General features: G+C 61.7%; 3 protein-coding genes across 6 annotated transcripts; 2 read left to right on the top strand and 1 right to left on the bottom strand.

Annotated features, from left to right (window-relative positions):
* Positions 1 to 1098: 1098 nt before the first annotated feature.
* Positions 1099 to 8400, bottom strand: PSMD2 (proteasome 26S subunit, non-ATPase 2). Its single transcript, XM_027647732.1, has 21 exons — positions 8234 to 8400; positions 7483 to 7539; positions 6948 to 7112; positions 6581 to 6702; positions 5981 to 6205; positions 5719 to 5877; positions 5290 to 5434; positions 5043 to 5103; positions 4643 to 4789; positions 4367 to 4473; positions 3846 to 3973; positions 3679 to 3766; positions 3188 to 3350; positions 2990 to 3091; positions 2757 to 2902; positions 2456 to 2539; positions 2155 to 2323; positions 1965 to 2059; positions 1678 to 1804; positions 1472 to 1590; positions 1099 to 1390 (listed from the first exon to the last, which is right to left on the bottom strand). Exons 1-21 carry the CDS (start codon positions 8366 to 8368, stop codon positions 1208 to 1210), a joined length of 2727 nt encoding a protein of 908 aa, XP_027503533.1. The 5' UTR covers positions 8369 to 8400; the 3' UTR covers positions 1099 to 1207.
* Positions 8401 to 10748: 2348 nt separating this feature from the next.
* On the top strand, positions 10749 to 19128 carry ECE2 (endothelin converting enzyme 2). 3 transcript variants are annotated; one of them, XR_003528416.1, is made up of 19 exons: positions 10749 to 10858; positions 12534 to 12623; positions 13004 to 13148; positions 13338 to 13553; positions 13628 to 13752; positions 13897 to 14043; positions 14120 to 14185; positions 14357 to 14545; positions 14924 to 15066; positions 15194 to 15308; positions 15583 to 15693; positions 15886 to 15984; positions 16072 to 16149; positions 16345 to 16448; positions 16740 to 16850; positions 17182 to 17249; positions 17441 to 17499; positions 17874 to 18064; positions 18151 to 18244. XR_003528416.1 is itself a non-coding variant. In XM_027647734.1 (19 exons), exons 1-19 carry the CDS (start codon positions 10817 to 10819, stop codon positions 18543 to 18545), a joined length of 2310 nt encoding a protein of 769 aa, XP_027503535.1. In that variant the 5' UTR covers positions 10749 to 10816; the 3' UTR covers positions 18546 to 19128. The 3 variants fall into 3 exon arrangements, 2 of the variants coding, with proteins under 2 accessions (XP_027503535.1, XP_027503534.1); XM_027647734.1 differs by lacking the exon at positions 17441 to 17499 and adding an exon at positions 18369 to 19128 and having other exon boundaries at positions 12537 to 12623; positions 18151 to 18246; XM_027647733.1 differs by lacking the exon at positions 17441 to 17499 and adding an exon at positions 18369 to 19128 and having other exon boundaries at positions 18151 to 18246.
* Positions 19129 to 19681: 553 nt separating this feature from the next.
* On the top strand, positions 19682 to 23153 carry LOC113949323 (mitochondrial ubiquitin ligase activator of nfkb 1-A-like). Of its 2 annotated transcripts, none has more exons than XM_027647735.1 (5): positions 19682 to 19765; positions 20265 to 20395; positions 20626 to 20713; positions 20791 to 20911; positions 21687 to 23153. In XM_027647735.1, the coding sequence occupies exons 2-5, from the start codon at positions 20282 to 20284 to the stop codon at positions 22381 to 22383; spliced, it is 1020 nt and encodes a 339-aa protein (XP_027503536.1). In that variant the 5' UTR covers positions 19682 to 19765; positions 20265 to 20281; the 3' UTR covers positions 22384 to 23153. The 2 variants fall into 2 exon arrangements, with proteins under 2 accessions (XP_027503536.1, XP_027503538.1); XM_027647737.1 differs by lacking the exon at positions 19682 to 19765 and adding an exon at positions 19794 to 19916.
* Positions 23154 to 24256: the final 1103 nt, after the last annotated feature.

The raw sequence follows: 24256 nt of genomic DNA, 5'->3' as shown, positions 1-24256 counted from the left end.
TAGGCCGCGCCCCTTCCTTCCAGGCCACGCCCACCGCCCCGGCCCTCCCCCGCCCGCCCGTGCGGGGTCACATGGGGACCGGGTGATACCGGCGTCGCCGGGACTCCGCACCCACCCGGGACCTACAGCCACCTGGGAACCGGCATCGCCAGGACTCACACCCACCAAGAAACCCGCACCACCGGGACCCGCACCCACCCGGGAACCGACAGCATCGGGATCTGGCCTCACCCCAGACCTCCCCCCAGCCAGAATTTACCATTGCCCCGGCCTGCACTCACCTGCACTCCATAACCCTAACCTGAACCCTGCCCTGGCCACATCCGTGGCCTTCATTGGTACCTTCCCCACCCAGGACCTGCATCCATTGGCATCTGCTCTTATGCAGGACTTGCACCCATCCAGCACCTGATCCACTCCCACACCCAGGAGCTGCACCTACCCAGGACCCACCCAGCACCTCACACCCACGGGGGACATGGCCCCCACCCTCCCCCCCCAGGACACGGCACCTTACCCATACCCTGCACCCATCCCACTCGCCTTTAGACTCAACACCACACACCCGTTCCAACCTCCATCCAGCACCTCACATCCACCCAGACACAGCCTCCCACAGCCACCAGCCTGGGTCAGGGCAGGGTGGGGACAATGTCAATTTTGGAAACAGGACAGGGTTTTTCCTCTTTCCTAAAAATACTTCCCTTGTGGCTTTCATCCCACCCCAAGACCAATTTTAACTCCAATGCCAGCTCTGGAGCAGCACCAAATGATGGCAGAGCCCAATGCATCTGGGAGGACAGCTGAAACCTGGGAGTTGCCAGCCAGGACACCCCAGGAAAGCAGTCCTGGCTAGGGACAGGCAGCGCTGGGCTCAGGGGAGCTGCACAGTGCCAGCACACATGGCTGTGCCAGGCACACACACAGGGACAGGCAGGTGCTGAAGATCAGGAGCACCCATGGCACCCCACAACTCTGTGTTCACTTCTTGCTTCTCGGGGTCTTCACTGTGCCTGGCCCCCATGGGCAGCAGGCACTCCCAAAGGGATGAGAGCCCAGCCTGCACTCCCAGCACAAGGAGAGGATAGCAGCACTAGAGTCTCCGCCTAGTTTATTTCCTTGACTCTCAGTAACAAAAAAAAAAAACAAACTATTTTTTTTCCCTCCCCTCCCAAACCATCTACCCACCCCCCAACCCCCCTCTGGCTCAAACATCGTAGTTGGGGTTCTTGCGTAGGATAACAAATCCCTCCAGGATGGGCGTCACGGGCACGTGCTCCTCTGTGGCCAGCTCTGCCCGCTCTCCATGTGCCAACAGTACTGGTGTTGTGTGAGTCTGGAAGCCAGTGATGGTTTTGGGTTTGCCTGCCTGGCCCACCACATCCACAGCCTGTGAGAGAAGAGCAAAGTCAATGCTGTGGACACCCAGGGACATCAGAGCACCCCATCCCCAGCTCTGGCTGCCCCTTACCTGTCCTACCCGAACCGACACAGGCAGAGGTCGCAGCTCCTCGTCAAAGGTGACCAGCATGCGGGGCTGCATGGCAGCAACAAGGCCATAGAGAACATAGTGGGACTTGCCCAGGATAACTGGAAGAGAGACAGAAGTAAAGTGGCTGAGCGATGCCCACCCTGCAGGGCAGAGGGGGCTGGGGGGATGGAGCCCACGGTACTCACTGTTGCGCACATCCAGGAAGGACACGAGGACAGTCAGCAGCCCAGCCACAGCCACCTGGCTCATGAGCTGGCGATCACTGTGGTATGGGCACAGGGTGAGCGTCCCCTTGCCCAGGTGGGTCAGGCCCTGGTGTAGCAGCGAAAGCACATGAGAGAGTGGCAGCGTAATGCCTGAGACACCAAGCCCTGCCCCAGAAGGGTGACACCCCCGGGACACCACTCCCCTCTCCCACCAACGGCAGGGATTCCAACTTTCCCCACACGAGCAGTGAGAGCAGGATCATCACCTGGGCCAACCGCACCATGAAGAGGTTGTTGGGGTCCTTGGCGTGGTACTGGGCCAGCTGCCGCAGCATCGCTGCCAGACGGGCATTGTTAGTACCTGGGGACAAGGAGGTGAGGCAGAGTAGAGTACATGGCTCAGGTCTCCCACTTTGCCCCCAGACAAGCCCCAAACCAGGCTGTCCCCAGGCTTACCACTGCCCACCATGCCCATGGCAAATATGGAGTTGTAGGAGACCTCGGGATCAGCATCGTGGGAGAACTTGCTGAGGGTGTCAAGGATGTTGAGCCGGGGGTTGGAGACTGATATAAGTGCCAGGGCCAAGGGCACAGCACGGCGGAGGGTGGGCTCCCCATACCGCAGCTGCAGGGAAAGGCGGTGTGTGTTAGACCCAGATCACCAAGTGCACTAAGGTCTACTGAGATGTGAGGCAATACCCACTTTCTACACTCAGGTCCCTTCCCAGCTCTGTGCTGTCCCCTTGGTGTCACTCACCAGGTGGCCGAATGTGCGCAGGGCCATCTCCGCACCGATTTCCTCGCCCATGGCAATGAGCGCGATCCCCAACACCGCTACACCCTGCGGGAACACGGGCACTGACCACCAGACAGAGAGCACCCAGCCCAATACCCAAGTTCTCACAGCTCCTGTGCCCATCTGAGCCCAGGGGAACACGGAGAGCAGGGGATGCTGCTGGGGGCTGTTTTCCTTCAGCTCTGACCCCACAAGGACCTTTGGGACCCTTCCAAAGCCACTCCTGCTCCAGAGACCCAGGTCCAATCCCGTATTTCCCCACCTGGTGAGCCCCCATGTCAGCTGAGCTCTCTTTCTTCTCCTTCTCTTTCTTGTCCTTTTTGTCCTTGTCCTCCTCTTTCTCCTTGGAGTCAAAGTGCTCACTGCAGATGTGCAGGAGCTGTTGCACCTTCAGAACATTCCCTGAGCCTGGGAAGAGAGTGGAGGACCAGGATCAACAGGCAGAGGGCCCTGGACCTGCTCTTGCCCCCCCCCACCTTGACCAGCCCAACTCACCCGCATAGGCACAGATGTCCACCAGTGTGTTGGCGAAGCTGCGGAATGGCTCTGACACCACCTCCAGCGCTGCCAAGATGGCCTCAATTGCCTCTCCCTTCCCTGCCAAGGAAGGCGTGGTGGTTAGAGGACCATGGGGGAGGGATGCTCCCACCCTGTCCCCTCAACCCATGAGCCACTGTCACTGCCCAGCCTTACCCAAGTGGTTCAAGCCCAGGCCAAGTGGCAGCCACCGGGCGTACGTGTCCTTCAGCTCCGGCTCTGTTTTCTCCATGATGGTCTGGAGGATGGTTGAGGTGACATCCCCATTGCAGGAGCCCACTGATATCATCCCGCAGGCCAGGGCGGTCACACCAGCCACCTGGTAAAGGAGAGGAGACGTCATAGACGGGGACAGCGCAGAGTGAGCTGGGTACTGGGTACCCTTGGTCCCCACTTCCTGCAAAAATTTGAGCTATTGGGAGACCTGATGGTTTCCTACTCTCCCACATTTGCTGCAATCCCATCATGGCAGCAGCTCAGGTAGGGAAAATAGGGTCATGCTCTGGCACAGCATAGCATCGAGCAGAGACATGTAGCCTTGCTCTGGGAGCAAAAACCAGCTGCAGGACAGACTCTAAATTCCCAGGAGCTGCTGGGGACTGGATACGGAAGCACCAACTGCAGGCAAACCCTGCCTCATCCCCTACCTCCATGCTGGACTTGGAGTCTCCCATCACAGGTAGCAGCAAAGTCAGGACATCCTCGCGGTTGGAGCCTGCATACGCCAGCCCCAGCCTGTGGAGAATCCAGAGGGGTGTGAATGGGGAACTGCACCACCCTGCACAGCACAGAGAGGCTGGGGCCGGGCCCCTACCCAAAAATGGCTCCAATCCTCATGGTGTTGCTGTTGTGGAGGACATAGTCAGACAAGAGGGCCAGGGCAGGGTCACACTCGTTCTTCACTCCTGAGTTGACGATGCCACAGGCCAGGAGGGCTCCAGACTGCAAGGCAGAAGCACCATCATGCACCAGCCACCAACACACAGAGCACCCTCCCAGCCAGTGACTGATGTCACCCCACACATCACACCCACTCCCCCCAGGATGGGCAAGTTGATACTAAGTGGGCAACACTACTTTGGATCCAGCTGATCAGTCTAAAACTCATATCCCTGTGACAAGGGGACCCCAAGGTGCCTCAGGCAGTCCCCAAGAGCTCCTCACCTTGCTGTGAGCTGCCCAAAAGCCTGGGACACAGCGTATCCAACCCTTCTCCATGTAGGAGCTCAGCCACACAGTGGACCAAGGCAATGACCAATATCCCAGCCAGCCACACACCCAGCTCACAGCAGGACTGCCCCACACAGACATAGAGCCAGGATCAGAGTCACTGACCTTGATGTAATCCTCTGAGGAGTACAGGTATTTGTCAATCTGCGTGAGCCCCCCATCCACATCCCACAGCAGGATTGTGCCCAGTGAGGCTGCAGCACTCAGCATCCCTGCAATTCCAGAGAAGGGCCCACATCAGCCCTGAACTGATGTGCCCTGCCTGGGGCTTCTGGTGGCCAGGGACATGGGCCAGCATGACATGCCCCCTTTCAGCAGGCTCCCAGAAGTGACCCCAAGCATAGGGGCATCTTCAAGCCCCTGCCCAGACAGATCCCTCACCGTGGTCCTTGTTCTTGTACAACCATTTATTGCCATCATCTGTCAGCAGCTTGTCCTGTCCAAAGGCAGCATTCACAAAGCCGTTCACAAAGGAGGAGGCCAAATTCATCCGGGCTGAGTCTACTTGGGAACCACTCCCCCCGAACCCTGGGGAAGGACAGCAGGGTGAGCCAGGCAGCAAGAGAAGCCCTCTACCGTGCAGCCATCCTGCACCACAGGGGGACGAGACCTGTCCCACCACCAGCAGGAAGGAGAAGCCCAAATCCACAGGTCAGAGACCACAGGCAGGCCATCTGCCCACCTCGGGATACACAGCTGACTGCACTGGCACAGAGGTGCCTTGCAGCCCCAGGAACTCCCCATAGGCAGGGATGAGAAACGCCAAAACACAAGCTCTTACGGTTATTTTCCAGGTGGGTTTTGTAAATATCGTCCGGCACTTTGGGCTCCATGATGTCCAGCTGCAGAGACAAGGGAGAAGGGGGTTATCTCCTGGCCAGCACACCCTACAGTGGCAACCTCTCCAGGCGTCTGGCCAAGCTCATAGGGATGAAAGATTTCTTCTCAGATCTTGCCACGGAGCCCAGCAGCCAGGGCAGCCACAGCTGGAGGCAGCCCAGGGTGCTTTTCTCAGCTGGGGCACTCACCTCTCTGGCTAAGGCCAGGAAGTTGCTGTTGAGCTGGACATTGGACATGATCTCTGTCAGGTCCTCGTACTCCTCCACATCCTCATTCAGCTCCAGAAAGACGCCATGGCGGCCCAGCATAAAGGCCATCTGCTTCTGGACAACTCTGTGCAGATGGGAGAGGTTTCCCGAGTGCCCAGACCCCAACAAACCCCAGCACAAACACAGGTTCACCAAAGGCTGAGCCAACCTGCCCTGCCTAGAGGCACACAGAGACAACCCACTCCTGCTCATCCTGACTTCAGGGACAAGAGTCTCCGTCTGAACCCCCAGACACCTTCAGCAGTGGCAGGATCCAACCCAGTTCTGCCCAGATGGGAAGATGTGCCCCACCACAATGGGTGAAGACCCCAGGGAGCAGAACAGAGGATAGGGAACATCTCTGCTTACACATCTTTGCAGGAGGTGAAGATGTCCTCCACCAGCTCCACATCATTGAGCATCAGAGCCAGGCGCAGGGCTTCAGGGTAGCGATTGAACTTGCGGAAGATGCCCAGAGCACAGCGCAGGAGAGCCGAGTTCTCGGGCTCCGGAACATAGCTTACACAGCTTTGAGGAGGAGACAGGCGTGAGGGTGAGGACCATGTTGGGCAATCTCAGCCCAGCAGAGACCAAGCCCCCTCCAGCACCTCAGCCTGCTGAGCCCTCTCACCTGGTCAGGTAGAGGCACACTTTGGAGTAGGCGTTGTCATCGATGTATTTCTCCAGCATGTCCATCTGTTCAATCTCCATGAGCAGGTCACAGGCCTCGTGCTCTGCATTGTGGGCCATGTTGTAGGGGACGATCTCCTTGACCAGGGTGAGGAGTGTGTCCCTCTGAGCCTTGTCAGCTTCATCGATCTCCTGCCACTCCTTGGCCACCTCTCCTGCCAAGTGTCTGCAGGGACAAAGGGACATCACCACCACAGAGAACAGTTTCACTGAGCCATGAGAATGGGGAGCAGTTGCTGCCAGTTAGCCAGGGTGTGTGCTATTTATAGGGACTCCACATTCTGCAGAACTTATGGGGGACAAGCCCAGAGCAGGAACAGGTTTAAGAGCAGAGATTTTGGAGGCCATGGCAGCAAGATCTCTGCAGCTAGCAAATCACTGTGGATAGAGCATGAAGCGACACATGTGCAGGTGTGACAGGGGCAGCTAAACACATGTCCAGCAAGTCAGGATGCATCCCAGACAGGCCAGAGCCAAAGTGCCTCAGGAAATCACCCCAAGCCGTTGTCCTTCCCCAAGCCCTAGTCCCACTCAGGCTTACCTGACGTATTCGTGCCCCCAAGATGCCAGCTCCTCTTGGGAGCCCACCAGGCGGTACTTTAGGCACTCACGCTCCCCACTCATGGTCATGGCCAGGACAGAAATGATGTCGGCTGCAAAGCGCTGCAGGAAGAGTGCAGAGCTCCAGACACAGGCTAGGCTCAGGGAATTAGGGGCAGCCAGGGACACAACACCTCCCTGTTCCACAAGCCATCACAGGTGGCAAAGCTACTGTCCTAGCAAGTAACAATCCTCTGAAGCAAGTCACAGAGGCTGCTTTTAGACCACAGGGTCCAGAGAGCTCTGCAATTGCCTGCCCCAGTACTGTCACTCCAATCACATGGGATGGTGGGGCCAAAAGCCTTTACCTTGTTCTCTCCTGGAGCCATGTTCTCATAGATCTCCTTCAGCTTGCCATAATGGGGCCGTAGGAACTTGAGGGGTTTGGGAACGGAGGTCATGGAGGTGGTGGAGGAGCGGATCTGCCTCCGCAGCTCCTCCAGGGCTGGCCGGTAGAGTGACGTGTCTTTTTCCTGCAGAAGGAAGCTGCCTGTCAGGGCCCTGTGAGCTGGTTCCTGAGCCACCACTGCACCAGTCCTCCCCAAACACAGCCATGGCTCTGAGAAGAACAAACCCCTGCCCTGAGCTGCCTCCGAAGCCCAAGAACTGGGGAGGGAGGGCACAGCAGGGCACAAAGCCACCCACACACCAGGGACACAGAGGTCCCTTGGGCACAGGTCAAACAGGTAGCAAGGCTGGGGGACAGGCTGCAGCAGACAAGGAGGGGCCGCACTCAAAATCAAACTCCCCATCTCCACCGCACAAGGAACAACCATAATGGAGGGATAGATGGACTCAAGTCCTGCTCAGGACCCCTTGCCGAGGGGCACAGCACAGACTTACCCCCAGACGCTCCACCAGCATCTCCAGCTCATCCTGCAGCTGCTTGTCTTCCTCAGACTGACAAAATGCACAGGAGGAAGCAGAGTTAAGGGTGTCCAGCACAATCAGTCTCAGTGTGACAGTGCAGTGTTGCCCCAAGCCGCAGGGGCACCAGGACATAGTGACACACTCCCTGCTCAGGGCACTATCCTGCCCCAGAGCTGCCAGGGTGGACCAATGCTCATGTTACTGGGGATACCCTCCCAGACAAACCACCCATTCCCAGGGAGTGAGATGTGCCTCCCTCATTACACTGTGCTCTATGAAAACACACCCAGAGGGGCACGTCAGGGCACGGCCCCTCGGAGGGACGCCTTCATCCAGAGACTGCGCCCCCCAGCCCATGGGCACCCCCAAAGCCAAGGTCACCCCCGTGCTGGGCAAAGTGGGGACACCTCCGTAGTGCCCACTGTCACATGCACACCCTGGTTACATGACAGCCCCGCTCATCCCGCTCCACCGAGACCCCTGAGCACCCCTCCCAGCACCGGTAGCCCTCAGTTGCGTCATGCAGGCACCCCACGACGTCACGGCGCCCTGCCGGAGGGAGTCCCCGGAGGGATGCCGGCCGCCCCCGTGACGCGGGATGACGCCCCGTTCCCGGAGGGATGCCGGCCGCCCCCGTGACGCGGGATGACGTCCCGCCCCCGTCGGTGACGCGGGCCCGACCGAGCCGTGACTCAGCTGCGGCTCGCGACGCGGCGGCGCTCACCAGCTCCTGCTCCTTCTCGGGCCCGGCCGGCGGGTCCCGACGGTCCCGGCCCCAGGGCGGCGTGGGTTTCTCGTCGCCTCCCGCCCCAGGGCCACCCTGCACTCGGCTCTGGCCGCCGCCGCCGCCCGCGTCCATGTTCGCCCCGCCGCGCCTCCGCCGCACCGCGCCTGCGCAGCGCTGTGACGGCACTGCCGCGCGCCTGGGGCGGGGCCGGGCGAGGGGCGGGGCGGCCCCACGTGCGGGAGCAGCGGGAGCGACGGAGACACCGACGGGGACACCGGCAGGGACAGTGACACCGACAGGGACAGTGACACCTACAGTGACACCGGCAGTGACAGTGACACCGACAGTGACAGTGACACCTACAGTGACAGTGACAGGGACAGTGACACCGACAGTGACAGTGACACCTACAGTGACACCGACAGGGACAGTGACACCGACAGGGACAGTGACACCGACAGGGACACCGGCAGTGACAGTGACACCGACAGTGACAGTGACAGGGACAGTGACACCGACAGTGACAGTGACACCTACAGTGACACTGACAGTGACACCTACAGTGACACCGACAGGGACACCGGCAGGGACAGTGACACCGACAGTGACAGTGACACCTACAGTGACACCGACAGGGACAGTGACACCGACAGGGACACCCGCAGTGACAGTGACACCTACAGTGACACCGACAGGGACAGTGACACCGACAGTGACAGTGACACCTACAGTGACACCTACAGTGACACCGACAGGGACACCGGCAGTGACAGTGACACCTACAGTGACACCGACAGGGACAGTGACACCGACAGGGACACCGGCAGTGACACCGGCAGCGATAGTGACACCTGTAGTGACGGTGACACCGATAGTGTCACCAATAGGACACCGACACTGATACCCACAGTGACACCTGCACCGGCATTGACACTGGCACCAGCACCTACAGTGACACCAACACCGGTACCAACAGTGCCATCAGCACCAACACTGACACCAACATCGGTACCAACACCGGCACTGGCACCAGCACCAACACTGACACCAACACTGACGCTGACACTGACGCTGACGCTGACACCGGCACTGGTACCAACAGTGCCGTCAGCACCAACACTGGCACCGACATTGGTACCAACACCGGCACTGACACCGACACTGGCACTGACACCAACACTGGCACTGGTACCAACAGCGACACTGACATTGACAATGGCACCAACACCAACACTGAAACACCAGTACCGACACTGGCACCAACACTGACACCAGCACCAACACTGGCACTGACAGCGGCACTGATACTGCCATCAGCACCAACACTAACACCAGCACCAGCACTGACACCGGCAGCACTGGCACTGCCAGGGAGCACTGGCAGCCGGGGACCTGGGACTCTGCCACCCTGGCACAGGGCATGCCACCACCTGAGCCAGGCAAGTGAAGTGGCATTCCCCAGGGCTGGCAGGCTCGGTGGGGCCCCTCTTGCCACAGACATCCATGGGCACCCCTGTACACACACACAGCTCCTGCTCATGTGCCCTGGCTCCACAGTTTGTGCAGGTGGCCCTGCCTCACCCAGCCCCACCAAGCATCCTGGGGGACACCTTAACCTCCTGAGCAGCACCCCAGGCTGTGCTCCTTGAGGAACTGCCTGGCAGCACCCCAGGCACTGAGCAGGTGACCTGCAGCGATGCCCTATCCCAGGCAGGTGGTCACACAGGGCTGGGAGGTGTCAAGGCAGGATGTGAAGTAGTGCACAGCCACAGCCTTCCCACAGCAACACAGCTGTGAACCCCTGGGTGCGTGTGCTGTGGCACGGGCCTGAGGGTGACATCGGGGGGCCATCCTTTAGGTACCCAAGATGGGATGTCAGTGTGCATATGTAAATCCACCTGTGCGGGTGCTGGTGCACTGGGGCGTGTGCCCGGGTACCGGAGCAGGGGATGCTGCCGCGGCTCTGCACCGTTACCACCCGCTGCCGCTGCCGGAGCCAGTAACCGGTGCTGTGCGGCGCTGATGTGCCTCCCCGGGTGCTGAAGCCCAGCGCCGGTCCGTGTGTCCGTGTGCCGGTGCCCGTTGCGGTGTGAGCCTGGGTTGTGCTGCCCGTGCCGGTGTGGGTGCCGGTCCGAGTGCCGGTGTCGCTGGGGGAGGCTGTAGGTGCCGCTGCGGCTCTCTGGGGGTGCAGGTGCGGTGCCGGTGCAGATACCGGTGCGGGTGCCGGTGAGGAGCTCATCTCGTGCGCACGGCAGTGACCTTGGCGGTGGGGCCGGGCCGGGTGAACCGGAGCGGTGCGACGGGGCTGGGCACCGGTGCTCCCGCTCCAGCCCCTCCCCGCCCGGAGCCTGTGGTCCGCGCGCCGCCGGTCCCACACCCCGCGGCTCCATCCCTCCGGCGCGACTCCATCCCTGCCCGGTCCCGGCCCCGACCCATCCCGGTGGTGGCGGTGCCTGTCCTGGCGGCAGCGCGGCGCCCGGTGCGGGCCATGGCGGCGGCGGAGGCAGGCGGCGCTGCGGCGGCAGCGGGGGCCCGGCGCGGCCCGGGCGGGGAGCGGAGCTAGGCAGGAGGCGGCCCGGGATGGCCAGGATGAACGTGGCCCTCCAGGAGCTCGGACACGCCGTGAGTGCCCGGGGCAGCGGAGGGGCAGGGCGGGGGCAACGGGCAGGGAGGGGGGCAAGAGGAGAGGGGAATGGGGGGACCAGCGAGGGGCGCGGCGAGGGGGACAGGAGGGGGCCCGGGCACAGGAGAGACCGGAGGCTGGAGGGCTCAAGGACCTGGAAGCGCTGGGAGAGCTTCGGGAACCTGTGGGAGGGAGGGATGGGGGATAACAGGGCAGTGAGAGCCTGAGGGATGCAGGGGCTGCATGGGGACGGGGCTAAGGGAACTGAGTGGCTAGAGGGTCCCCTGTCCTCCATGGCTGGGGGAGGAAGGCCCCCCCCAAACCCCTGGCTGGGGTTGAACAGAGGGAGCCAGGGTGGTTTGGACATGGCCCCACAGATCCTGCTCCATCAAGGCATGAAGCCCACCTGGGGTACAATGATGCTGCTCATAGGGTGACCCACAAGAGAGCAACCCTGGAGGGGGTAGGAAGCCCTGTCCCTGTGCATCTCAGCCCCATAGAGGGGGCAGGAGGAGCCCCAGGACTAGATCCTGCTCCTGCCTTAAGAATGCTGGAGAGGGGGTGCCGGCTGTTGTCCAGTTTGAGGACCACCCAGGAGAGGAGAGGAGCATACTGGGGGGAGGTGGGGCAGTGGAGGGGGCCTGACTGGCCAAGCTCCTGCAGGATGCTGAACAATCCTTCCTAATGCCAGTATCTCCCAGGAATCCACCCTAGTGGGGGGTTCTTGGCAACTGCCAATCCCACAGTCCCATGGCAGCCCTTGGCAATGCCCCCTCCCCATCCCAGCAGTGTGGCAGTGGGCAGAGCTAGGCATGAGGCACTCACTCTGCTTCACCCCCTGCACATCATCTGTCCCACCCTGGCTCGTTCCTGGCCCCCGACACCAGCCTCACAGGCAGCCCTGGGCGTTCACTTCATTCTGTAGCACAGGCTGGAGGGTGATCCACAAGCCACCGAGGCGTTAACTCTGAAGCCTAAGGATAGCTTACGACCAGCAGCATTGCTGAGTCTGTTCTACCAAAATCCCCAGCATTTTCTTCTAGCTTATCCCCCCCTCCAATGCTGCTGACTCAGTTCCACCAGCTCCCTCTTGGCTGAGTCCTCAGCAGCCCTCACAGTTGGGTCCGTGCAAACTGCCCTGCAACACCAGGGATAAGGGGGACCCTGCTCTGATGGCTGGTACCCTTGTAGTGCCCCTTCTCCCCTCACACACTCTGTCCTGTGCCCTGGTCACCCCCAGGGCTGGGATGGGGCAGGAGGTGCCTCCAGATGTTTCAGATCGATGCACATCTGCATGGAAAGTTCCAGGCAGGGGAGGAGGGGTGAGACAGCAGCACTAGGCAACAGTTGCTTGGTGACGGGGACCACGTCTCCGTGGCGATGTGGCACCTGTCAGCAGGGCTGATGCCACACAGCTGCTATGGCTACGCAGAGGGATGCTCCAGTGGCAGCCCCCAAGCTCCGCCAGCAGTTCTCCCTGTGCTCACCAGAGCCACCCAGAGCTGGGGACAACCTCTGAGGGAGACTCAGGAGCACCAAGGGAGGTCAGGGGCTGCCTTACCCCTCTTTGTACCCACTGAGCAGACACTGCCCACCTCCCCATAAGAGCCCAAGGGTGTGGCAGGGTGGGTGACCGCCCCCCATGCCCCTGTCCCAGCCTGCTCCATCCCTTAGCAGATGCCCAACTACAAGCGTGCCACACTGCAGGATGAGGAGGGGCCAGAGCCAGCAGGGGATGGCAGCGCCTCTCCAGACAGCGTGGAGGTGAGATCTGCCCCAGCTCCTCCATCCTTCCCCTCTCCATCCTCCCTGATCTCCCCCCTCACCCTCAGCCAGAGCCTGCTTGCAGCCAGGTGGGCAGTGGGAGAAGGGCTGGGAGCCAAGCCAGACCTGGCTGTCCCCAGGGATGTGCTGGGAGGCAGCCAAAATGCGGCACAGAGTGTGCTTGGACAATTGTCCTTCCTTGTGGCTTGGGGGGGCTGCCAGCACCCACCACCAGCTTGCCAGGGGTGGTGGGGAGGGATGCCCTGGTCCCCACCTTCTCATGTAGCCATGCCAGGCACCGGAGAGCGTCAGGGGAGGGAAGGGGGAGTGGTGATGTCTGGTCCTCCCGTGGTGCGATGGCAGGTCCTGCTCCTGCCCAGGTGGGGTTTCGGAAGGGGCCGGGGACGCTGCTGAGCCGCCTGGCCTCGCGCAGCCAGCTGGAGCTGGTGCTCTGCGCCGTCGCCGTCTCCCTGGCCCTGCTGCTCAGCGTCGCTGTCATCACCCTGGCCATTCAGTACCAGAGAGGTAGGGGGAGTTGGCAGTGGTGTCCCCACACCCGGGAGGACATGGGAGGATGAGGAGTGATGGGTCAAGCCTGAGGCACCTGCTCTGGGTGCTCTGCCTATCCTGGGGCGCAGGCAGGGCTTGGCCCCGCTCCGTGCCTCGGTTTCCCCCAGTCCATTTGCCCAGCCACAGGCATGCCTTCCCTGCCAGATCCCTCTCACAGCACATGCCTGACAGCTGCCTGCATCCGGGTGGCCAGCAAGATCCTGGAGGCCCTGGATACAGAAACGGACCCATGCCAGGACTTCTACCAGTACTCATGTGGGGGCTGGATCAAGAGGAACCCACTGCCCAATGGGCGCTCCAAATGGAGCACCTTCAACAGCATCTGGGACCAGAACCAGGCCATCATGAAGCATCTCCTGGGTGGGCACCAAGGGGTCACAGACACTGACGGGGTGGCCACTGTGTCCCTAGGGCTTACTCACAGCCTTCCACAGAGAATGCCACCTTCAACTCCAGCAGCGAGGCAGAGCGGAAGACACAGCGGTACTACCTGTCCTGTCTCAAGGAACAGAGGATAGAAGAGCTGGGCTCCCAGCCCCTCATGGAGCTCATTGACAAGGTGGGCAGACATCCACATGTGAGCCGAGCTGTCAGGGCTCAGCCCAGCATGTCTTCTGCTCAGCTCTTCATGTAACTGGGGAGGGAGCAGCCTTCGGGGATGGACCCCGTCCCTCCTTGAGGTGCCAGGTCTGTCTGCCAGCAGATTGGGGGATGGAACATCACTGGCTCCTGGAACCAAACCAGCTTCATGGAGGTACTCAAGAGCGTGTCAGGCACGTACCGTGCGACCCCCTTCTTCACAGTGTATGTGGGTGCAGACTCCAAGAGCTCCAACAGCAACATCATCCAGGTTGGCACCTTGGCACCGAGGGGTGGCAGGCACCAGGTGGGACTGGGCTGTCTATGCTACTCCTCTCTCCCCCCAGGTGGACCAGTCAGGCCTTTTCCTCCCATCCCGGGATTACTATTTGAACAAGACCGCCAACGAGAGGGTGAGGCTGGGTGTTGGGGACGCTGCTGGCAGCAATCAGGGAAAGCCATGGCAATGGGGTGTGAGCAGCTCTGGGATGCACCTGGCACCTGCATCCTGCCGCTTGGGTGCTCACCCTGGGGAGGTGGAACGAGCTGCAGCCAGTGCTGAGTGAGGGTTTGGGGTCTGGCAGGTTCTGGCAGCTTACCTGGACTACATGGTGGAGCTGGGCACGCTGCTGGGGGGCACCCCAGGGCCCACCCGCCTCCAGATGCAGCAGGTGTTGGACTTCGAAACCCAGCTGGCTAACATCACTGTGCCCCAGGCTGAGCGGAGGGACGATGAGAAGATCTACCACAAGATGAACATTGCCGAGCTGCAGGTGGGCACAGCCCAGCACAGTCTGGGGAAACCCTCCAGGGACATATGGGAAGTTGTCCACTGGGACACCAAGGGGTCCATGCCCACTGCTCCCCCCCTCCAGGACACCCTGGGCAGCCCCATCAATTTTGGGACATGTGCTGGGTGCTGGAGTGAGGTGCTTACCTACCCAGTTTTCAGGATTTGGGAGGAGCTGCCACCTTGCACAGCGGGATCCAGGGGTTCTCTCCTTGTCCTGCAGCATTAAGAGCAACAGGAAGGGTGCTTGGTGGCAGTGAGGGACCTGGTGTGGTGAGGGACCTTAGGACCTTCCCAGAGAGCACAGCCCCCTGCCCCAGGGGGTCCTCCACCTGGTGCCACATCCTCATGTCCCCTCCAGGTGCTGGCCCCTGCCATTGACTGGCTGGATTACCTGTCCTATTCCCTGGCCCCACTGGAGCTGGCGGACACGGAGCCCGTGGTCGTGTATGGGGACACCTACCTCCAGCAGGTCTCTGACCTCATCAATGACACTGACAGGAGGTGAGGCTCCTGCGTGCCCTCAGCCATGCCCCCCCCATGGCAGGGGCACATTTTGGGCTTGTCAGTGGCTTGGAGTATGGCACATGCCCACAGATTGTGGTGAGCTGTGGCATATCTACTCTTGCAGCATCCTGAACAACTACCTGATCTGGAACTTGGTGCAGAAAACAGTCTCCAGCCTAGATCAGCGCTTTGAGACAGCCCAGGAGAGGCTGCTGGAAACACTCTATGGCACCAGGAAGGTAACAGTGGGTCCTGGGACCAGCTCCCTCTGCTCCTGGCCTGGAAGCAGCCAGGACCTCCTCTGCCCTTGGGATGCCCTTGGGATGCCCTTGGGATGTCCTTGGGATGCTAAGCCCTGGATGCTGCAGAGGGAAGCCAGGGATCATCTTTTGGGATGGGGGTATAACTGCTGAGCATCTCCCCTCTGGTGAGGAGGCTGAGCCAGGTTGGGTGAAGGGAGAGGAGCAGGGGAGTGAGCTGGGCATCTCACAGACCATCATCTCACTCCCACAGTCCTGCACACCCCGCTGGCAAACCTGCATCTCCAACACGGATGACACACTGGGCTTTGCTCTGGGCTCCCTCTTCGTCAAAGCCACCTTTGACCGGGACAGCAAGGCCATCGTGAGGACACTTCTGCCCCCACCCCCTCCCCATCACCATCCTTGGGAATCCCGTTTCCCCTCCAGTCCTAGGGCTGGAAGGTGGGGAGCTGGGAACTGGGACCCCCAGCCCTGGGGAGGTTGTGTCCTGTCTACTCTCTCCCCACAAAGGGGCTGGTGGGGGTAGGGGGCCTTCATTCCCTCCCCTCCCCAGGCTGAGGAGATGATTAGCGAGATTCGGGCGGCCTTCGAGGTGTCTCTGGAGCAGCTGGACTGGATGGATGAGAAGACCAGACAGGCTGCAAAGGAGAAGGTGACTCCAGGGAGGGAAGTGGATGTGAGACCTCATCTCCTCCCAGTAAGCCCCCACATCTCACTGTCGGGGCCTCTCCCCACGCAGGCAGATGCCATCTATGACATGATTGGCTTCCCTGACTTCATTCTGGACAACAAGGAGCTGGATGATGTTTACGATGGGGTAGGGGGCTGGTCCCTGCTCACACCAAGCCCTGAGGGGCCCCATGGTGGGGCAATGTCACTGTCTCATGGCCAGGGCCGCAAGGTCAGGCATTTGGGACATTGTGCAGAGCCACTCTGGTACTAAATGCATCCTGGCTGGGGTGTGGGGAACCATCTCAGTGGGCCCCTCCTGATCCCTCCTTCTCCTCACCAGTATGAGGTCTCTGAAGACTCCTTCTTCCAGAACATGCTCAACTTCTACAATTTCTCTGCCAAAGTGATGGCTGACCAGCTCCGGAAACCCCCCAACCGCGACCAGTAAGGGGGAGGGCCTGGGGGGGACAGAGGATGTGACATCGGGGTGCCTGGGTGGCACTGGCTCAGTGGGGAGGAGGTCCCCCCATGGGGTAGCACAGCACTGTAGGTCACCTGTGGTGGCTGTAGCTTGTCCCCAGGACATGGTCCCTTGGTCACAGGATGGGGGCAAAAGTGCCAGCCCTGGGCAGGGTGGCACAGGGAAGCCATGGTGCGTGATGGCACAGGAGGGTGGTGGGCTGGGTGAGAGGTGACACAGCCTTGCCTGTCCCCTGTCACACCTCCCTGCCCCAGATGGAGCATGACACCGCAGACCGTCAATGCCTACTACCTGCCCACCAAGAATGGGATCGTCTTCCCTGCCGGCATCCTGCAGGCCCCCTTCTACGCCCGCAACCACCCCAAGTGAGCCTGGCATGGGGGACACCTCCTGGGGGTGGGGGGGCAGGGGCTGGATTGGGGCCAGCACGACACAGAGCCACCCACAGTAACAAAGCAAAGCCCTGGGGGGGCTTAAGCATCATGCAAGGATTTATATCCTGCAGCCAAGACAGCCTACAAAGTCCCCTTAGGGCCACCAGTGTCCCCATTAAGACTCATTCCCAGCTGGGTCCCAACTGGAAAAGAGTCTGGTCGGGTGCCTAGGTTGTGGAGGGGGTGGCCAGACAGAGGCAGACTGCAATACCAGCACCACCATCCCCCTGTACTTACCTGGCTCTTTTCCATGGCCCCACAGAGCCCTTAATTTTGGTGGCATCGGTGTGGTGATGGGGCATGAACTGACCCACGCGTTCGACGACCAAGGTGAGAGCCCATGGGCAGCCCAAGCTCCGACCCCTGTTACCTTCCTGCCCTCCCCAGCCCCACACCCGCCCCTGCCCTCGGCATGGGCAAGGGGTGCCCTGGGTGCACAGGGGTCCCGCTTTGCCATCCATTGCATCGTGCGTGCTCGTGCCCCCCCGGCCGCCCCCCCTTCTATCGTCCTGTCTCCCCAGGTGGCACCCGCCGACACCTCCCCCCGGCTTCTCTGTGCAGCTTTCGCTCCATCCGCTTGGTGAGGACACGGTGTCTGCAGCCCCGGTCCCCTCCTCACCCTCCTCCCCGCGGGGCACGGGGCGGGTCCCTCTCGCATCCGCTCTGCTTTGTGCCTTCACCACAGCCCCGGAGCAGACATGGGGTCAATGGGGGAATGTGGGATCACAGATCAGGGTTTGGATAGTGGGAAGGCACCGGGGGATGCCTGGGGACCCAAGTGCGCAGCTGCGCCCCAGCCAGAGCCTGCCCAGAGCAGGGACTGCGGGACACCATCCCCCCATGGCATGGACCCAAGGCGCCAGGTCCCCCGGCATCCCCTGGCGCTCTCCCACCGCCCCCCACTCTGCTTCGGGACCCCCTGGTCCCACCCCACCCCACGGCTCGGTCCCGCAGGACGAGAGTACGACAAGGAGGGAAACCTGCGGCCGTGGTGGCAGAACTCCTCCCTGGAGGCCTTCAAGAACCGGACGGCGTGCATGACCGAGCAGTACGGCCGCTACACAGTCCACAGCGAGAAGGTCAACGGGCGGCAGACGCTGGGCGAGAACATCGCTGACAACGGCGGGCTCAAGGCAGCCTACAACGTGAGTGCTGCCGCCCGGAGGGGACACGGACCGCCCCCCCTCCCCCGTCTGTCCCTCCCCGGGGCTTCAGGCCAGCTCTCCCGCAGGCATACAAGTCCTGGCTGCAGAAGAACGGGGAGGAGAAGCGTCTGCCAGCCCTGGGACTCACCAACCACCAGCTTTTTTTCGTGGGCTTTGCACAGGTAAGGCTGAGCAGGGTGATGGGTTTTCTGTCCCTCCCTGGTTGCACAGAGCCACCCCACAGCCCCCCACAGTTGCTCTGGGGTTTCTGTCCCCATCTCTGAGGCTACTCCCACTCCACCAGGTGTGGTGCTCCGTCCGGACACCCGAGAGCTCCCATGAAGGGCTGGTGACCGACCCCCACAGCCCCGACAAGTACCGTGTCATCGGCACCCTCAGCAACTCCCGGGACTTTGTCGAGCATTTCGGCTGCCCCCTGGGCTCCCCCATGAACCCCGGCAAGCACTGTGAGGTGTGGTAGGGAGGGGGAGGGTGCTGTGGACAGAGGGGACAATGCCATGCTGTGCCCCCGCCCCCAGCCCTCGCTGGCGCTAGAGCTGGCTACGGGCAGAGAGCGGAGGTCACGCTCTGTCGCGGTTCCCCTCCTGTGCACAAACCGCAGACCCCACCTCTGCCCCCTCCCCGGCACACACGGCCCCACACCAGGCACCCACCGCAGCCCCATCCACAGCCTGGGGCTGGACACGGCCGGCAGAGAGGCTGTAGCACCCCCAAAACGCAACTCTGTCCCCAACCCTGATGTGCTTGAGTCGGGCACAGCTCAGCGTCTCCCTGCACTGCATCCCCCCCCTCGCAGGTGGGCAGGTCAGAGGGGTCCCAGAGAAAGCACTAGAGCCAAGATACCCCCGCTCCTGCCCCGCAGCCTGCCAGAAATGGAGACTGGGGGCCACCCGGCTCCCCACTTCCCTTGTCCACTCCCGATCCAGCTTGGCTTCCCCATCCACCTCTGCTGGGACCAGCGGGCGGCAGCGGGGACTCTGGTGCCTTCAGGTGTGGGTGGCTGTCGCCGAGTTTATGTAAAGAATAAAAGCAGTTTCCACTTACTCCAGCAGCTCGGGGACCTTGGCGGTGTCGGGGCTGGGAGAGAGGTGGGATCTGGAGCTGGGGGGGGGGGGACTCAAAGTCTGGGGGGACACGTGAGAGCTGAGACATCCCGAGGGACCGAGGGAGAGGAGTGGAGATGAGATGTCTGGATGGACGGAGGGAGGGGAGCAGAGGTGTGGGGAAGAACGGCAGGGCCGGAGGGAGTGAGTCAGAAGCACAGGCTTTACCCCCCGGAAAAGCCCAGCCGGGGGGTCCCGCTGCCCCCGGCACGGGTGACTCCAACCTGCCCCGGGGCCGAGCCGCCCCCGAGTCCCTTCCCGGAGCCCCCGAGGCCCGCCCTGGCCGGTCCTTCCCGGCACAGCCCGTCCGCAGCCCCGCACCAGGTCCCCCGGACCCGCCAGTACCGGGACCCCGCAGGACCCGCGGCGACTGCCATGAGCGCTCGCAAGGGCTGCCGGGAGTTGTGGTCCTACCCGCGAGCGGCGCAAGTCACGACGGGAGCTGTAGTTCGACGCGAGGAATGCTGGGAGTGATAGTTCGGGCACGGCCCGCCCCGCCGTCGCTCCGCTGAGGCCGGACTACATTTCCCAGCAGGCAGCGCCGAGGGGCCAGGGTCCGGGCCTGAGCGCCTCAGGGGTACGGGGGCAGCGGGGCCGGGGCGGTGGCGGGACCGGGCCGGGCCGGAGCGGGGGCGCCGGGCCTGGACGGGCTTGCGTGGTACCCTGGGCCAGGCCCTGGGCTGGGTCACGGGTGCTGGGCCTCGGCCCGATCCTGTGTGCAATACACGGTGGGCACTGAGTCCTGGCTGGGCCGGGGCCGCCAGGTCGGGCCGGGTATCGGGCAACTGTGGGTACTGGAGCTGAACTGCCCTCGCCGGGGCCGCGGACGGGCCTAGCCCAGAGGTGGCATCCTGGGGACAGGGGCAGTGGGATGTCCCTGCCCTGGGGACAGAGGGGTAGGCATGTCCCTTCCCTGGGAAAAGGGGCATTGGGATGTCCCGAAAGAGGTGGTGGGATGTCCGTGCTCCTGGAGACAGGGGTGCAGGGAGGTCCCTGCCCTGGAGAAAGGGCCTGTGGAACATCCCTGCTCCTGGGTGACATGGCCCTGTTCCCCAGCCAACACACTCACTTTGCAGGCGTTGCTGCCCAAGCCATGGACATCCCCATCACACCAGGGGAGCTGCTGTGTCTGGGCTCCAGCCTTGCCTTCTCTGGCCTTTTCTACTACATGTACAGGAAGAAAGCCAAAGTTGTGGCACGCATACAGGTAGCCCCATCCCTCAGATGTTTTCTCCTGCCCGCTCTCCCTTCCCCACTGCCCTACACCCTTTGATTTGGGTGCACTCACTGATGGCTGCAGCCTGCTGCATTCTCTGCCAACATTATGACACTAAGGACTGAGCAGGCCACATCCTACCAGAGATCTCCACAGAGCCATACTTGGCCCGCCCTCTGCCTGCCTCTGCCTATGCTCACACTCAGTCCCTGCTCTTCCAGGAGGCCCCAAAGCTCCAGGTCGATGATGATTTACCAGCCCTGGTGTCTGCAGCTGAGGGGAGATGCCTGCCCTATGTTGCCCTGGAAGGTAAGAACCCCCTGTGGCCCCGCACCAGGGACAAGGGCAGGGCTCTCCTTCATCTGTGATGCATCCCTTGTCCTTAGGCATAGTGCTACCAGCCCAGGCTGCACTGACCAGCCACTACCATGAGGGGCTGCAGGGCGTGATCCAGAAACTGCTGCTGAAGGAGCATCGGCTGATCTGGAACAGCTTGGCCCGGAGCTGGTGAGCAATGGGAAGGGACTGCAGGGGTGGGCTTGCACCAGACAGTCCAGACTCTGGGGCCGCTTGAGAAGCAGAAAATAACTTGGTTGAAGACTTTAGTCCCTATGCTTGGGAACATCCCCTAGGAGTTCCTTCATGTTGTGGCCAGCAGGACCAGGGAAGTGATAATCCACCTGTAGTCAACACTGATGAGGCCACACCTTGAGTCTTCTGTCCAGTTCTGGGCCCCTAAATTCAGGAAGGGCATTGAGGTACTGGAGTGAGTCCAGAGAAGGGCAACAGAGCTGCTGAAGAGTCTGGGGCACAGCTCTGATGAGAAGTGGCTGAGGGAGGCGGGGGTGTTTAGCCTGGAGAAAAGGAGGCTCTGGTGTGACATTATTTATTACTCTCTACAACTCCCTGAAAGGAGGTTGTAGCCATATGGGAGTCAGGCTCTTCTCCCAGGCAACTAGTAACAGGATGAGAGAAAATGTCCACAAGCTGCACCAGGGGAGGCTTAGGTTAGACATTAGGAAGAATTTCTTCAGAGAAAGGGTGATTACACATTGGAATAGGCTGCCCAGAAAGCAGGAGCAGGGGACTCCACCACCAAAATGTGGTAGAGTCACCATCCCTGGAGGTGTTTAAGGAAAAACTGGATGTGGTACTTAGTGCCATGGTCTAGTTGAGAAGGTGGTGTTCAGTCATAGATTGAACTCAATGATCTCAGAGGTCTTTTCCAACCTAATTGATTCTGTGGTTCTGTTGTCCACATCTCAACCCTGTCTGCTTGCAGGAGCGAGAGCGAGCGGGTGCTCTCGGAGCAGATCTACACCGTGCCCTTCCTGCTGGCCTCGCCAGGCACCGAGGCGGTGACGCAGGTGAGCGTGGACAGCCCGCTCCAGGCCGTCTGCCTGCCGCTGGAGATGGTGTACGAGCGCTTCCAGCAGCCAACCCATGGCTTCCGCGACCTGCTGGGCCAGTACCTGATCGGGGAGAAACCCAAGGGCATCCTGGAGACAGAGGAGATGCTGCGGGTGGGGGCCGGGCTGACAGGCATTGGGGAGCTGTCCCTGCACCCCGACGGCTCCCTGCACCTGCAGCCGCCGGCCTGGGGGGGCGAGTTTTTCCTGTGCCTTGGGGACTGGCAGACGGTGCTGTCGGAGCTGGAGTCAGCCAGTGGGCTCTGGAAGGGGGCAGCGGTGCTGTGTGCGGTGGCAGGGCTGGCCGTGCTCCTGCACGCCCTGTGCCGCGCCTACCGCCGCTCCCGCCCCAAGCAGCAGCAGGAGGACAAGGAGCTGGATGGGGAGGAGGCCGGGGACGGGGCGCCCGAGGACTCCTGCGTGATCTGCCTGGCACGGCCCCGCGAGTGCGTCCTCCTGGGCTGCGGCCACATCTGCTGCTGCTTCCGCTGCTTCCAGGCCTTGCCCACCCGCCTCTGCCCCATCTGCAGGGGGCCCATTGAACGTGTGGTGCCCCTCTATCAGGCCTGAGAGCACCTGGGCATGCCCAGGGAAGGGCAGTGGGAACCAAGCCAAGCCTGCAGCCTGCAGAAATCTCAGCAGTCCCGTCATGTGCAGTTGTGTGATTCCTGTTGGGAGGGAGGGGTCCTGGTGTGCCCTGTAATCTGCCTTAGGGAGGGCAGGGCAGGGGGAGTTACAGCTTCCTCATCCTCCCTTTGTCTGCCAGAGGGACCCCCCTAAACATGAAGGCTTGAGGAAAACCTACACAACACCTGTCCTGAGGAGCTGAGATCCCAGCCCCATGCTGGGGAATTCCTTTGGCTGCCAGCTGTTGGACCTGTGCCCCTTTCCCAGCTGTGACCCACTCAAAGCCATGCAGGACTTCTCCCTTATGTTTTTTTTACCAGCGTGTGGTTTTACTGGGAGGATGATGAGGGCAAGACCAGGGCTGGTGAGACAGCAGAGACCCAAACCCCTCTGAGCCACTGCAGTGGCACACCTTGGTGCCACTGTTGTCCTACCACCCCAATCCATGTGCCTACAGCCACTGCCCAGACTGCACTGGGGACACCTAGGGGCTGGCAATGATGAGCCTCTGCCAGCTGCTGTACCACCCAGGGAGGGGGGCTATGTCCCTCTGCAGGGTTTCCACTCTCCTGGAGTAGGAGAACAGCATTGGGGTGCCCCAGAGCCTGCCTTCATGACCAGCCCTGCTGTACCCAGCTTTCCTGCCCACCTCCCGGACAGGACCAGGTGCAGGAACGGCTTGCAGTGGTATGTGGAGTGATAAAGCCAAGGAGCCAAGCTCGACCTCTCCTCTTCCTTTGTGCCTCTGAGTCAGGGGCCTCGGTGGGCATTGGGGGGATGCACTGGGAGCCAAAGCTCTCACCTTGTATGGGTGGGCACTACCACCTCCCTGCCTACCCAGGGAGCTGACCCAGGTGCACAGAGGAGCCCAGGTGCACCTCCTCAGGATGCAGCCCTGAATGGGGGGTGGCAGGACACACAAGACTGTTGCCAAGGTGATTGCAATCCTAGGGTCTCCATGGCAACCAATCCCCTGGACCGCTCCCCATCACTGCCTGGCTGCAGTTGCCCAGGCAACCCATGGGCTCACCTGGCTCCTGCGGCTTTGGGGCATCCAGGGTTTGGGGGTGGGGGGCAATGCTGGACAGCCACTGTCAGCCAGGCAACAGCGTTGGGATTGGAGGGTAATGATGTACCCCCTCCCCAGGGCAGTGCCCCGCATTGCTGTCAGGCTGGGGGCTTGCTTGGGGCAAAGGTGCCTGCGTGGGTTTACCCCCAGGGCTCACAGCCAGATGTGAAGCCCCAGAGTACCCAGTGAAGCCTCCTGGGACCCATGTGCATTTTTGGGGTGGGCTGGTGTATGGGAATTCTCTTCCCCCACCTCCCACCCCCTGCTTTATCAGCCTGGCCTCTTCCCTGGGCTGCAGAGTGAGCAGTGGGGCCCAGCTCCCCCCCCTCCCTGCACCAGGCATCTCCCCCAACAGCAGGAGGGATTTCGGGAAGGAGATAAATACCAGATGGGAGAGGGCTGGGTTGCCAGGAACACACTCCCCGCATGCCAAGAGCTGCTGGCACAAGTGGGCGCATGGGGCGGGGAGTGCCCCTGCTCCCAGAGACTGTTCACCTCATTCCCCAGGGCCCAGCAGCCAGCTGGGGATGGGACAGGTAGAGAGAGTCCCGTGCCCCCCTGCTTCCCTCTGCCCCCAGAGGTACCCAGGACAGGGAACACATCCCCTGTGCTGGCGGCAGGGAGGTTGCCTCCCCCCGTGCTGGGGCACAGCCCTGCCCTTTTCCCCCGGGGTCTCCACCACCCTCGGTAGGCCACCAGCCCGGCAGCGGCCCAGCTGCACACCCTGCTGTCAGCCCTGCCTGGCAC

Source organism: Corapipo altera, unplaced genomic scaffold (genome assembly GCF_003945725.1).
Source record: "Corapipo altera isolate COAL_440 unplaced genomic scaffold, ASM394572v1 113, whole genome shotgun sequence".
NCBI lineage: Eukaryota > Metazoa > Chordata > Aves > Passeriformes > Pipridae > Corapipo > Corapipo altera.
The sequence above is the reverse complement of the archived record's forward strand: the minus strand, read 5'-3'. Positions and strand labels throughout refer to the sequence as shown.

Excerpts from the sequence above, each read along its gene's own strand:
- PSMD2 (XM_027647732.1), bottom strand. The coding sequence starts at position 8,368 with ATGGACGCGGGCGGCGGCGGCGGCCAGAGCCGAGTGCAGGGTGGCCCT. Across the intron at positions 6,206-6,580 it reads TGGGGGCACGAATACGTCAG|ACACTTGGCAGGAGAGGTGG; the intron begins GTAAGCCTGAGT and ends TTGTCCCTGCAG. Across the intron at positions 3,767-3,845 it reads AGGATTGGAGCCATTTTTGG|GCTGGGGCTGGCGTATGCAG; the intron begins GTAGGGGCCCGG and ends GATTCTCCACAG.
- ECE2 (XM_027647733.1), top strand. The coding sequence starts at position 10,817 with ATGGCCAGGATGAACGTGGCCCTCCAGGAGCTCGGACACGCC. Across the intron at positions 13,149-13,337 it reads GGCCATTCAGTACCAGAGAG|ATCCCTCTCACAGCACATGC; the intron begins GTAGGGGGAGTT and ends CTTCCCTGCCAG. Across the intron at positions 14,044-14,119 it reads CCAACAGCAACATCATCCAG|GTGGACCAGTCAGGCCTTTT; the intron begins GTTGGCACCTTG and ends CTCTCCCCCCAG.
- LOC113949323 (XM_027647735.1), top strand. The coding sequence starts at position 20,282 with ATGGACATCCCCATCACACCAGGGGAGCTGCTGTGTCTGGGCTCCAGC. Across the intron at positions 20,714-20,790 it reads GCCCTATGTTGCCCTGGAAG|GCATAGTGCTACCAGCCCAG; the intron begins GTAAGAACCCCC and ends CCTTGTCCTTAG. Across the intron at positions 20,912-21,686 it reads AACAGCTTGGCCCGGAGCTG|GAGCGAGAGCGAGCGGGTGC; the intron begins GTGAGCAATGGG and ends GTCTGCTTGCAG.